This window comes from Dreissena polymorpha, chromosome 10 (genome assembly GCF_020536995.1).
Source record: "Dreissena polymorpha isolate Duluth1 chromosome 10, UMN_Dpol_1.0, whole genome shotgun sequence".
Classification (NCBI taxonomy): domain Eukaryota; kingdom Metazoa; phylum Mollusca; class Bivalvia; order Myida; family Dreissenidae; genus Dreissena; species Dreissena polymorpha.
In genome coordinates this window covers 34,422,472-34,438,192 of record NC_068364.1, presented here as the reverse complement: position 1 = coordinate 34,438,192, position 15,721 = coordinate 34,422,472, and the positions used below count along the sequence as shown (strand labels likewise).

The 15,721-nt window shown below is 33.6% G+C and overlaps 1 protein-coding gene across 1 annotated transcript; it reads left to right on the top strand.

Annotated features, from left to right (window-relative positions):
- The first annotated feature begins 5,554 nt into the window (after positions 1–5,554).
- Positions 5,555–13,736, top strand: LOC127849033 (uncharacterized). The gene is made up of 3 exons (XM_052381758.1): positions 5,555–5,696; positions 11,799–12,536; positions 13,726–13,736. Exons 1-3 carry the CDS (start codon positions 5,648–5,650, stop codon positions 13,734–13,736), a joined length of 798 nt encoding a protein of 265 aa, XP_052237718.1. The 5' UTR covers positions 5,555–5,647.
- The last annotated feature ends 1,985 nt before the right edge of the window (positions 13,737–15,721 follow it).

Sequence of the window (15,721 nt, the reverse complement as noted above, 5' to 3'; positions counted from 1 at the left end):
TCATTAAATGCTTTATATTGATAAATGTAAACATTGGATCTAAAAAAGCTCCAGTAAAAAAACACAAGAATATCATTAAATGGAGTAGAAGTCTACCACTAAGACCACTCGGCCATCCGTCTTCATACAATGAGAAGTGTATTTTATACTTTATTCAAGAAATCCTCGTAGTATCATAGAATATAACGACAACAACAGAACCCTTCAAAAAATTCAAAAGTTTCGCGTTGCAACGCTTTATAATTTTCAGTTTTTTAAATCGTCAAAATATGCATATAATGGATATTTTAGAGCATGATAAATGTTCAGTATTACTGTTTCCTCACAAAATTTCATACCTACAACAAAAATTTGCAAATAGGATACTAGTTGTTTTTTTATTTACCCAAACGTGAAAAGACCCCTTTAATAGTTAAGATAGCGGATGATGATGATCGAATGAAGCAAAAATGCTCGAAAAGTCAAATTGAATACCAAAAAGGTTTTACATCACAAAAAAGGTCGGTCGGTCTAGCGGAAACTAAATGCTTTGTTTTTGCTATGGAATTATGATCCACACAAGAAACGAACTATACACAAAATAAACAAACGGCAATAGCTACACAAATGCTGACAAAAGAGTTGTGGTTCTTGTACTATACATGTATTGCTAATGTCCTATTTAGATATACACAGTTTTATATGAGTACCTCAATTACTAAGCGAGTTATGCTTCACACAAGAAACACTTACTACGTACTTTTTACTCTGCCCTTTAATCTCTATGTTAAATGAAGTTGTTGTTTTTTAAATATTGGAATCTCTTAAATACTGACTGAGCTATGCTTCGCACAAAAACACTTACAGCGTACTTTTTACTCTACACTTTCCCTTTTAGCTCTATGTCAAATGAAGTGTTTTTTGTTAATATTGAAATTATGCCCCGTACAAGAAGAAGAAAGGGACAAGACAAAAAACAAAAAAGCAAAGTGTAATTACTGAAAGTACTTTTAATAGAATTGTGTTTTTTGTACTTTGAAAATGCACTTTTATTCGTAATAAGGCAGGTTTACATCATAATTAAGATACAACTAGTCGCAATCAAGAATGCACAAAACACAAGAAGAAAGCACATATCATAAAGATATAAAGACATAGAATAAAGGAAGGATTAGTAATAATAGAAAAATACAAGTTTAAATAAGGAGCCCCGAGTCATAATAAATAATGCAACAACATAATTAAGACACCACATTTTATTTAAAAAAGGCAACTTCTTAAAAACAAAAATTGAGCCATGTGCATTTATCGATGTAAATGTTGGTGATGTCTTATATAAATTTATGTATTATAATTATAACAAAAATGGGATTGCCGGCCATACAAATTTGTATGATAATGAAATACCATTGTTTGCAATTTACACACATATTCTGCAAAATAAGTTCCAATATAATATGACAACTATCTAGCCTTAAAGGGATCTTTTCACGCTTTGGTAAATTGACAAAATTGAAAAAAGTTGTTTCAGATTCGCAAATTTTCGTTTTAGTTATGATATTTGTGAGGAAACAGTAATACTGAACATTTACCAAGGTCTAATATAGCCATTATATGCATCTTTTGACGATTTTAAAACCTAAAAATTATAAAGCGTTGCAACGCGAAACGATTGAATAATTTGGAGAGTTCTGTTTTTGTCGTTAAATTTTGTGAAACTACGAAGATTGCTTATATAGGGTATAAAATACACCGAGTATGTGTACACGGCGGAATAGCTCAGTAGGCTAAAGCGTTTTTACTTCAGGACTCTGGCAAGACTCCAGGGGTCACTGGTTCGAAACCTGCTCCGGGCAATGTTCTTTTCCTTTTTTTAATTTTATTCTTGATTTTTTGCTGGAGCTTTTACGATCCAATGTTTACATTTATCAATATAAAGCATTTAATGAATAAGTTAAAAAATGCCAAAATCTGTGAAAAGGCCCCTTTAAATGTTGGTAATTAGGACGCATTTAGAGAGCAGTTTTCAAAAGACTATTTAAAATAAAAGTCTAAACACCTTAACTGTAGTTTTCTGTCACAAGTATCACGATTTCCTTGTTTTATCGAGAGTTGAGCTCGAAACGACTGTATCAAATACATATTTATTTTTAAGCAGATACATTATTTTCACACACACATATAGTTATAGAAATATATATACATATATAAACACAATTGGCATTAAAGGGGCCTTTTCACAGATTTTGGCATTTTTTAACTTATTCATTAAATGCTTTATATCGATAAATGTAAACATTGGATCGTAATAGCACCAGTAAAAAATCAAGAATAAAATTTAAAAAAGGAAAAGAACATTGCCCGGACCAGGTTTCGAACCAGTGACCCCTGGAGTCCTGTCAGAGTCCTGAAGTAAAAACGCTTTAGCCGACTGAGCTATTCCGCGGATTACACTAGATGATGTATTTTATACCTTATATAAGCAATCTTCGTAGTTTCACAAAATTTAACGACAAAAACAGAACTCTCCAAATTATTCAATCGTTTCGCGTTGCAACGCTTTATAATTTTTAGGTTTTAAAATCGTCAAAAGATGCATATAATGGCTATATTAGACCATGGTAAATGTTCAGTATTACTGTTTCCTCACAAATATCATAACTAAAACGAAAATTTGCGAATCTGAAACAACTTTTTTCAATTTTGTCAATTTACCAAAGCGTGAAAAGATCCCTTTAAGTACAACGCTTTGGAAATACAATAATATTTGCGAAATTCGGTGGTATAAATGTTGTTTTTTGGCGAAGCTGTCTGAAACCAGGTTTGGCTTATGTTAGGCGCGTACGAATAAATGAACAACAGCAATACTGTGTAATATTCTGATTTTTCCATCAAATAAAATGAATGACAAAACTCTAAAATTTGTAATGAGTAGCAAAAAATTATATCCGACAAATATCAAGATCACTGTCGGTAACAGGTTGAGTCCGATATAAAAAATACCAATCATTAAGTATGATTTGAAAATGAACTATATGTGTGAACTTATAAACGTTTCCATATAGTGAACTATTGTTCTATCGCTGCGAAGTTTAAAACATAGCTTTACAGTATTTACCAATTATCAACCAATTAAAATTGCAATGTAAAATGTACGGTTCATTACTGATCTATGTTTTACGGATTTCAATATTCTTTTGATGTCTTAAGGAAGTCTGTTACTAATATGACGAAAAAGATCCCAACCACCTACTGAGACCGTGTGACCCACCACTGAGGACAGTGTGTACAACTACAGAGAACTTGATTGATTGATTGATTGATTTATTTCGGCATGGAATACACATACATGGGCATTTAATACAGAATCGTAATGCAAAGCATCAAAGGTCGTCGGGAATTTCAGTGTAAAAGGCACTCAATGAAGTTACATGGAACGATTTTTTTTCTACTGTAAATATTAACATATTGGTCGATTATTTTAAACAAAATAGAAAAAGATACTGGTATAACCGTTATCTATGAAATTTATGTTATAACCCCCAAATAATCATTATCTATGATGTTTTGTTATAACCCCCAAATAACCATTATATATGATTTTGTGTTGTAACCCCCAAATATTTCATAGTTCATTTTATTTACGTTGGTTTACTTTTTTTAACTGGCATCTATGTTCAGTTTTCATTAATGGAACAGAACTGTGTAGGTTTTAAAAAATCTGCTTCATCCTGTAAGCGTAATTTCATATTTTTCTCAACTTCAAGGGGAGATGATTCTGAACTTATTCTTACGTTGATCATTTACGATAGGGGTTGAGTACTCATTGATATGAAAACACTGTAAAAGTTTTAATGTGTTTACGAACCCCCCCCCCCCCCTCTCACACATATATTTCATGGGCATAATAAAAACAAAAAATTGTTACATTAAAACAGCATATTTATTTAAATTAAAATGTCTACATCAAAACAAAAAGTTAACATAGAACACAAATAAAATAATTTGATTCTACTGGGGCTCGAACCTTGGGCCTTTCACATGTGAAGCGAGCGTGTAACCACTACACTACGGAGCCGTCTGAAAAATCACCTTCTAACTAAGACATTAATAAGTGACTGTGGTGTAACGGTAACGGTTATCAATAAAGCAATAAACAGTGTAATCGCTGTCGTGTTGTAAAATTGAAGAACATACGCGTTAACCAAAACTCGAACATCAAAAGTCTGCGCTATTGTTAGAAAAACCACAAAATAAATATATTTTGATTATTAGTATGTTTTGTTTTTATACAAAACCAGAAAGTCTCACCGGTTCGCGTATTTGCCCAGTCCCTGTGATCTTTTATTATTGCCCAGTCCCTGTGATCAGTTATAAATTAAAAGAATTAGCTTTGCATTATTGGCAATAAATGTTGTAGTAAATGTAATAGGCACAAATGCAGTACTTATTTACACTAATTTACACAAAAAATCACCACTATGCAAGATATTCTGACAACAAAAATATATTGATCCGTAAAATAACTTCTCCTCCCATAAGCGAAAAAAACCGTATTACATACGAGTTGCCGCACTTCAGTGCGACGCCAATAAATAAACCATGACATGCACACCAGCACCAAGGATAACACAAACAAGAGCGACTCTTATTATTATTGTGGTCTTTTGTGCTGGTGGCATGACATAGAGAGCTTTTTACTGACAAAAAGTAGCTTTTAAACGTTAACCTTATAATAAAGTTCATATTAATAAACCTTGTAAAATGGAATGATATCACAGACAAATGGCCTAGTTTTATTATCACTGTACAAATCTATATTTGGCATTGTGTATTCACAGTAGGGAATAGACTATAAAGGAATATAAAGAAATATATTTATGGATTTCAAAAAAGCTAGAAAATACTTGAAATTAAGAGACAACTTGCACATTTAGTAATGTCCCTAAAACCTAATAAAAATAATTTAATATAAATTAAACGAAAGCTGATAAAAATAATATCACAGAACAGTGTGAACTGTGTTTATTTACAGTATGACGAATAAGATCCCAACCGCGCGCTGACGACAGTGTGAACTTTTTTTATTAACAATATGAAGAAAACAATCCCGAAACAATTCTCTGTGAAATGTCTGAACAATGACAGTTTGTACTGTTGTCTCCTCGTCATATTGTAAGAAGTTCATGGCTCACCTTTAAAACTTGCTTTAGCTACAGACGCCACATGTTTATGTACCGTCTTACCTGGTGATTGTTCTTGAAAATCGTCAGTACTTTTAAATCGATATGGCAAGGTATCATACTGATCTGTTGCAAAATACACCAAATGGTATTCAAAGTGTGTCCTATTATGAGAGCTCGTCACCTGTTTGTTCAGGACAAGGTCAGCACTTGTTTGGCGTATGAATTTACCACGGGTTCCAAACCAAATCCGAAAACAGAAACGTCTGCTGATAAATATTAAGTTTGAAGTACATATTTGATCAGGAGAGAACATGAAAGATCATGAGGGAAGAACATGCAAGATAATGTTTACCAAATTACATGTATATTGCTTTTTCTCTCGTTGATATAAAAGTGTTCATAACTGTTTGGTCGCATACGAGTAATAAACCTTGATATAGAAGTAAATAAGTTACATTAAAAAGCAATATTTCGTCGTCGATATGGAATGTTTTGTTTGGCATAAGATGTTAATAAAAGCATTTTTGTTTGGTAAGTTCTTTGGTTTTATTTTGTGTCTACATGCATTTTGATATTTATCTACACATATGTGTAAATATATAAACTTTGTTTTTGGAACGGCTGTGAACAAAAGTTGGAACTAATAATAACTATGAACTATCTATGTGTCTTTAATTAACAATATTGAAGTTATCGTACAATATTGTAACTAAATTTTTACATTAAATACAAACATCTAAACTCTCTTAACATGAAATGTCCATGACGTTTCGACATGAGTTAAATACGTTCAGTTGTTATGCAGATTTTCAAATTTACATTGCATTAAAGGGGCCGTTTAACAGATTTCACGTTTTGGCAAATTGAAAAAAATAAAAAAAAGTTGTTTCAGATTCGCAAATTTTCGTTTTAGTTATGATATGTGTGAGGAAATAGTAATACTGACCATTTACCACGCTCTTAAATATCTATTATATGCATCTTTTGACGATTTGAAAACCTGAAAATTATAAAGCGTCGTGCGTCGCGAAACGATTGAAAAAGTTCTGTTGTTGTCCTTATATTTTGGGAAACTACGAGGATTGCTAATATAGGTAAATAATACATCCGCTCTAAGCATGAGCATGGATGGTCGAGTGGTCTAGGCGGGAGACTTTTTACTCCAGGACTGCAGGGGTCAGTGGTTCGAGGCCTGTTGTGCGTTACTTTTTTCACTTTTAAAAAATTGTATTCATATTTTTTTACTGGAGATTTTTAGTTCAAATGTTGAAATTTATCAATATAAAGCATTTAATGACAAGCTTCAATACATGCCACAATCTGTTTAATGGCCCCTTTAATTATTGAGAGTGTAAAATAAGTTTAAATATAGTTTAGAATTGTATGGAAACGATACATAACTTTCCAGCATATTTGTATTTGTACTGATTCACTGTGTGATGTCCATCCTGTACCAAAATATATTTTAAACATGAAGCAGTAATGTTTAATAGTGACGTTACTTCATGATTAAAAACTATAATAGGATTCTTCTGCTACAAAGAAGGTTAAAGGGGCCTTTTCACAGATTTTGGCATTTTTTTACTTATTCATTAAATGCTTTATATTGATAAATGTAAACATTGGATCGTAAAAGCTCCAGTAAAAAATCAAGAATAAAATTAAAAAAAGGAAAAGAACATTGCCCGGAGCAGGTTTCGAACCAGTGACCCCTGGAGTCCTGCCAGAGTCCTGAAGTAAAAACGCTTTAGCCTACTGAGCTATTCCGCCAAGTACCCAAACTTGGTGTATTTTATACCTTATATAAGCAATCTTCGTAGTTTCACAAAATTTAACGACAAAAACAGAACTCTCCAAATTATTCAATCGTTTCGCGTTGCAACGCTTTATAATTTTTAGGTTTTCAAATCGTCAAAAGATGCATATAATGGCTATATTAGACCATGGTAAATGTTCAGTAATACTGTTTCCTCACAAATATCATGACTAAAACGAAAATTTGCGAATCTTAAACAACTTTTTTCAATTTTGTCAATTTACCAAAGCGTGAAAAGATCCCTTTAATAAGAAATACTTCATATAACTAGTGCAAACGTGATGCATGTAAAGGCGCCATTTCACGTTTTGGTTAATTGACAAAATTAACAAATAGTTGTTTTAGATTCGCAAATTTCCGTTGTAGTTGAAATATGTTAGCAAACAGTAATACTTAACATTAACCCTGCTCTAAAATATCCATTATATACACCTTTTGCGATTTAAAAATCTGCAAAATTATAAAGCGTTGCAACGCAAAACGATTGAATAATTTGGAGAGTTCTTTTGTTGTCGTTATATTTTGTGATACTACGACGATTGCTTATATAAAGTATAAAATACATCATTCATTGGACACGCGCGGATGGCCGAGTGTTCTATGAGTTAGACGTTTACTCAAGGGGTTAGTGGTTCAAGCCCAATTGAGAGTTACTATTTTTTCTTTCTTAAATTTTAGTCGTGTTATTTACAGGAGCTTTTAAGATCCAATGTTAACATTTATCAATATAAAGCATTTAGTGTCAAACTTCAATACATGCCAAAATCTGTGAAAAGATCCATTTAAGTGATTGTTAATGCGTTGGTACGTGATAGCCAAACGAACCCATCACGTGGGCTTTCTTGAAACAAAAAAGCACCCACGAAACAAGGTTATGTGATCGCACAGGATAGAAATAAAGGTAGGAAAGTTCGCACGCTTAACCTGTTTTTGAAAGTTTACTTACCCTACCTGCAATACTTTGGGAGAAATACGTACCACAATTTGATTAACGTATTTATTTTATTTCATTTTTTGCGAAAATGGGGCGATAACTCCATTACTTAGGTTATGTCTAAAAAATATGGAAGTGCACAAGGCTACATGCTTCCTAATATGTTTGGACTAGCCATTCCGAAAGACAACGGACCTCCATTTCCAAAATAGAGGCCCTCGTGTCAGACAAAAAAGATATGTTAAATTTGTTAAGGTTGATCATAAACACAAAACTTCGAATCTGTCAAAAATATTGATTTGTGTAGGTTTATTTTACTTAGATAGATGGTTTTGCGATAAAAAAGAACGGTTCAATAATAACCAGTCTAGCCAAATTGCTATCTGTGCTGGTGACTTAACAAACTCAAGCGCTTTTTCTCAGAAACAGTCAAATCCTGCACGGAGTTTTGTGACAATAACAAAACACAACAGTGGTAAATTGGTTGAACTGTCGTTTACTGGTTTTATCCTTGTTATGATCGTAAGCATAAGCGGGGAACCAAACGACCTTCGCCTTGTCGTTGACCTTGTCAGTATAATTATGATGTGAAAGTAAGAACATCTTGCGGCTGTAAAATTTCACCGAGTATTATAGTGTTTAATATTAATATAATTTAAAATACGTGCAATATAAACAAAAACGACAAAGCAGTATTTACTATTTATTGATAGTTTTTGCCATATTTATAAAATAATGCGTCAACATTTAGTTTTCACTGTATTTTTCATTGTTAAACATCGTTAACGTCAATACGATAAAAATAAACAAGATACAATTTATTGTCTATGTTTTGTGTAAAAGTTAAAGGACATAATGTCCTGTTAAATGTTTTGTCTTTCAAATGGGTTGGTTTTGACGAACGGACGAACAAAATAAAATCTATATGCCCCTTCCCCTCTGAAAGTGGCGGCATTAACAGTGCTTTTTATGTAGTTTTATGGATCAAACCGTATTTTAACAATCATAATATGTATTTTTTATTTGATTCTCGTTTGAATACTGTGTACGGCATAAAACGCGGGTGAAAGTTTTTTGTTCAATATTTTAAGCAGATTTAAAAAAAAAACTTTTTAAAAAGTAGACCATTTTTTAAAGGACTTCTCGTTGTAAACTATTTTAATGACGGAATCGAGGTCCACTTTAGAATGCCTTACAAATCAACTTAACTACCCAACAACTAACAATTAAAACTGAAACAAATAATATCTAGTTGCTCGTCTGCGTCGATATAGAGAGGCAGGGATTTTCTAAGATAAATAATGTATTTGTGTTATTCAATTGAAACGAATTACCGAACACGCGAATAAGTATGATGATGAAATGTCAGCAATTAAACACGAGTTTGGGCTGTGGTATATTTGTGTTCTTAAGATTGTGAAGTACAAATATAGTGTACCAATTATTTAACCTTCAATATTGACAACTGTCCAATATGATCACGCATTTGGAAAAAACTTGTCAAAAGAGTTATTTTCGATTAAAGTCTAAACAAATATAGAAACATGTGAAACTGTAGCTGTGTTAGCGGGAGTCTTCTGGTACTAAACAAATATAGAAAAATGTGAAAGTGTTCTACCATAGCGGGCATTTTAGTCAATAGCAGCACGGATTCCTTCACATATCGAGAGCAGATTCCGATGCTGATAAACGATATGATATGATATATATATATATATATATATATATATATATATATATATATATATATATATATATATATATATATATATATATTCTAGCCGCCGTATCGCGTTGAGGCCAAAAGCGCGTTGAGGCCAAAACTAAGATGCCATTTCTTTCCACAAACATCGCAGAAATAGGTAGCTCGGCGAAACTTTTCTCTTTAATCTCTTTATATTACTTATGTAAGGGTCGATCGGTATAGTGGAGACAAAATACTTGTTTACGCTACGGAGTCATGTTCTACACAAAAACGAACTTTACACAAAATAAGCAAATGGCTAAAGCTGAAACAATAATGACAAAAGAGAAGGGTTCTTGAACTCTACATTTATTGTCAATGTCTTTTATCGTTGTACACAGTTTTATATAATTACCTAAACTTCTAAATGAGTTATGCTGCGAACAATAACATTTACTATGGACGTTCTTCTCTGTATTTGCCTTTAAGCCCTCTGTCATATGACTATTTTATTTGAAGTCCTTCAATACTTCCTGAGGTATATAAATATTAAAAAATTAGTGTTAAAGGGGCCTTTTCACAGATTTTGGCATTTTTTAACTTATTCATTAAATGCTTTATATTGATAAATGTAAATATTGGATCGTAAAAGCTCCAGTAAAAAATCAAGAATAAAATTTAAAAAAAAGGAAAAGAACATTGCCCGGAGCAGGTTTCGAACCAGTGACCCCTGGATTCCTGAAGTAAAAACGCTTTCACCTACTGAGCTATTCCGCCGAGTACACATACTAAACGTATTTTATACCTTATATAAGCAATCTTCGTAGTTTCACAAAATTTAACGACAAAAACAGAACTCTCCAAATTTTTCAATCGTTTCGCGTTGCAACGCTTTATAATTTTTAGGTTTTAAAATCGTCAAAAGATGGATATACATGTAATGGCTATATAAGAGCATGGTAAATGTTCAGTATTACTGTTTCCTCACAAATATCATAACCAAAACGAAAATTTGCGAATCTGAAATAACTTTTTTTCAATTTTGTCAATTTACCAAAGCGTGAAAAGATCCCTTTAATACTAAAATAAACTGATAAAGACAATAGCGTTCTGGTTCTTGTAATTCACACTTTGTCTAAATGTCGCCTATCAATGTACACACTTTTATTGAAATACCATCAATACAAAGAGAGTAATGTTCCGCACAAAATGTTACCAAAATGCAATAACGTTGTACATCCTGATGTGAGAGTTATTGTCCTTGTATAAATTCATTTGAATCCCTTCAATATCTCCCGAGGTCTACTCCGCACACAAGCGGGGCAGACTATCGAGCGGAAGAACAGACGGAAGGACGGACGGACGATGCCATTACTATAAGCCTCCTTTTGGACTCCGACCAGTCATTCGACACTATTTTGTGGAACGTTTGCATCGAATGCTTACCTTTCTGACCAAAAACACTTATTACGAAATCGAAGGACATGTCGGAGAGATATATTTGTATATGTTATCGAAGTTAGGCATGATGCTTTTATATCTTACTATTAAATAGACCACCACGTCCGAATTGTTGCCACTAAAATACAGAGAGTCCAGCTTAAACTGGTGTGATTCATCATAGAAATTACGTCACACGAGATTCATCATATATTAAATGATCAACGGAATGACAACAAAAATACGGAACGCTGACTCTGTAATCAATGGTAGTGAATAAACCCAATAGGATGATATGTAATATAAATGATGACACACGTCAGAGCTTAGCCGTTTGTCTTTATTCGTACCCAGTCGCATGTTTTGGGATATTTAGTTCAAATTAACCAATAAAATAATAGTATGTATTCATTCGGGCCTACTAGCGTGAAATTCCTCTTACATTATATTGGATATTCGCCGCTATTGAAATTAATCAAAACATGGATAAAACAGCTACGCAAAAAATACGTTCAATGTTTGCTCGATTGGTTATTGTCGGCTCAGGTACTGCTTTAAAATACCCCGGGTACTCATAAAAAGTATCCGAGGTACGGACAATATACTAAAAAGTGCTCCGGAGTTAGGTCGGCTACCTTTATGTGTATTTTTCGTACCCGGGGTAGATTGTTGTGTATTTAGGAGTGAACGAGGTTATTTTCAGTATTACCGGAGCCGTCACTGACAAATTGGGATTATTATAAAGTGCATGTATTGCAGTTGCAGCCAATGTCGTCGCCGTCACAAATACTGTCTCCTACGAGCCTCCAGTACTGGTTTGGCCACTAGCTCCTTCATCACCAACGACGGAAATTAAGTTAGGAGTGATTTCGGAAAATAATGGCTGCAGTCTCGCTTCCGGTCCACATACATCCGGATTAGACTATCCGTCATTGAAGTTTACCGGAAAAATTGGTTCCTTTGTAGAATTAGACCTCCAGCTCACCCCTTGGCAAACTGACTTCTCCTTCTTAGTGTTTATTTCACCGGAAAATATTACCCGAGGCGTTCTTTTGCACTACAAGCAAGACCAACAAGCCATCCAAGCATCCAATGACTTTTTTGGCGAGTTGATAGTATCTTACAATGGCGACACCCTTTCGGGAATTGGCTTTGACCAAGCCGGACAAGTAGTCCATTCTGTTAACATACCAAATCCCTTTGCTGCTCAACAAACGGGGCAGTGGTACGGTGTTGCCTTGAGTTATGACAGACACCAAAAGGAGATGATTCTTTCACTTAATGAAACGAGCGTGTCAACTTCAGGGAGTAAAAAGTTTGGTCTCGGTCTTCCCGGAAAGCTTAGAGTTGGTGGCGCGTTTGACAACGCCATGACCCGTTTCAATGGTAGTATGACATGTGCACAAGTGAAACAAGATGAGACGCGTGTCCACCATTTTGAAATTGCCATGCAAGAGTGCCTAACAGCTAAATGGCCAACTGTGACGGCTTCGGTTGGTAGGTACTTATGCGTATCAACATATTCCATCATAGGAATATTAAAATAGCCATAGCAGCGCGATCTGGGCATAATGCATGTGCTTAAAATGTCGTCCCAGATAAGCATGTGCAGTCAGCACAGAATAATCAGGGGCGACACTTTCCGCCTAAACTGGATTTTCTCTAAGAAGATACTTTCTATAAATAGAAATGAAGATACTTCCTATAAATATAAATGAAGATACTTCCTATAAATAGAAATGAAGATAATTCCTATAAATAGAAATGAAGATACTTCCTATAAATAGAAATGAAGATAATTCCTATAAATAGAAAAATACCATAAACGCGGAGCTTCGTCCAAGAATAACATGTGCGAACAACTCATGTAAAATTGCAACGACACTTTACGTACATGTATTAAACCCAGAACGAGGTTCATAGATTAAAAGAACCCTTAACGCATGTCGCTGTTTAAAAAAATATAGTCTAAGTAAAAAATATAGTCTAAGTACACACTTTTCTCCACAGTTTTCTTTATCGTTAGTCTGCAAGTAACCCAATTACTGCTGGCTTCAATACATGCTTTTGTATAATATATAATATTTATGAAACCGCAGACTCGTTGCCATTCAAGAAAATCTTATCCCCACACACAAGTCTTTTATTTAAGACAAGTGACCAATTGCCTATACAATGCATTGTCCTGGGGGCCGTTTCATAAACGTTCGTACGACAATGTTAACTTACGAGAGAATTTTGAAATCTTAACACGTAGACGAACTAGCTCGTCATGTTCGTCAAATATTTACGGCGCTTGAGATGCCAATGTAATTAATTAAGTACTGAAAATTGATTATCATTTTGATATGGGCTTTAGCAATTATGTATCTTCGAAAAATGTATCGTATCGTAAATGTGTACTACGATGTTTATTGAAACTGTCCTGAGGACGATGCATACAACGCACATTTAAATTGGGGTCATCGCCTTGGTCGACTTACCGGTTGCATGACGAGTCGATTCTTACATTTAGCAAATAATCAATCACAAACGCACACTTGTAAGTAAAAACCTCGTATATTGTTATTACAAGTTCCATGCAATTAAAAGCAAATTGTTTAAAATTTACAAGAATAACAGCTTTATGCGGCACGATTCAATTAACAACATAAACATATCAACTAAATTCATTCTTGTTTGCAAGATTTGATGTAGCAGCATGGTATATAGTACAAACCCTAGATAATCGCAATGCATATCAGGAAAAATATGTGATAAAAAAGATCTCACACTCGTTGTCATATCATACCATATTTTATTAAACTCGTCCAGGAAATTCGTTAGTAAGCTCGCAAAAGTCTCGCTTACTCACAAAATTCCTGCACTCGTTTAATAAAATATGGTATGATATGACAACTCGTGCCAGATCCTATATATATCAATTTAAATTGCTTACCATTATTCTCATTCCAACGTAACAATTGCTCTGTGTGTATTGCTTTGTTAATTGAATCATTTGATATTTCTAAAAAAAACTCTCCTTGTTTCATATATACCCAGTGTCGTTGTTTTTAGCACCGACAACCTGTTCAAGAGACAAAGTCAGTTTTTACCAGGTGGCCAAGGATAAACGTCCGCACCCTAGCGTGGAAGCGTTTTACGTCGCGACTGACGTTAAGTCCAAACTCAAGTGCGGTGACGTATGCATAAAAACGGAACGCTGCGTATCGTTTACGTTTATGACGTCACTAAAGGAATGCATACTTTACGACGATGACCAACAGACGAACGTTGTTACTGCAGTGGGGACGTCTTATTACGTCAAGAAAAACGTCTGCTGTTAGACACTTGTGATATTTTGACGTTCTTATAACAAGTATATGTTCTTGCGTACAGACGTTTAAAATCGGTTGCAAAAACATTTTACCAGCCAGTTTAATATGCTGTTTGTGCAGTTCTGTTGTAATTAATTTATACTCTTTTTACGAACCCCATAAGTTTGTTTCTTCTTTAGCAGGTAAATTTCAATGTGAAGACCTAGATCTGAAAAGCTCATCTATTGAACGTTACCACGATTTCTATTATAATCGGAGACTGCTAACAGTCCTTCCTCGTTTAAATTTATTTTATTTTCGAAACTCCCCACTACAAAGATTACAACTTCAACGACTTCCTTCTTGTTTTACAGTGCTTTGGCCTTTTTATTTGAATACATTCATTTTTGTGACAAAGTACGAATTCAATGTTCAGAAGTACAAAAAAATCTATAAAACACATAGAAACTCGGTATGTTTAGATTTAAAATCGAATTAAAATGAAAGAAAGCTTCTTTTTTAAATCTTCATTCAATATCTGAAATTCCGTTTAAGTTGTATGATATTAGTCGGTAAAATAACCTATGTGTTCTCGCACAAGATGAGTTTATCTAGTTTTAATATCGGTTTTAATATCGGTTCTTTTTAACGATGATATTTAAATTTGGATTTTTTTGCACACTTACGTTTATTTGATGGCGTTATACACCTTAACAGTTTCTTAATATTCGTCAGATGGATATTGTTTGATGCGTTCTCCTGATTCGAAAAGAATACGCAGTTATTGATTTTGAAGACGCATTTAACGTTAAAGTTTCTAATACACATTTTTAGTACGTGTCATATGTTTATGTCTCGGATCTGTTTCTTATATACATTATAAGTACGTGTCAAATGTTTATGTCTCGGATCTGTTTCTTATATACATTATTAGTACGTGTCAAATGTTTATGTCTCGGATCTGTTTCTTATATACATTATTAGTACGTGTCAAATGTTTATGTCTCGGATCTGTTTCTTATAAACATTATTAGTACGTGTCAAATGTTTATGTCTCGGATCTGTTCTTTTATACATTATTAGTACGTGTCAAATATTTATGTCTCGGATCTGTTTCTTATATACATTATTAGTACTTGTCAATTGTTTATGTCTCGGATCTGTTTCTTATATACATTATTAGTACGGTTCAAATGTTTATGTCTCTGATTTGTTTCTTATATACACTATTAGTACGTTTCAAATGTTTATTTCTTGGATCTGTTTCTAATGTACATTATTAGTACGTGTCAAATGTTTATGTCTCGGATCTGTTTCTTATATACATTAATACTACGTGTCAAATGTTTATGTTTCGGATCTGTTTCTTATATACAGTATTAGTAC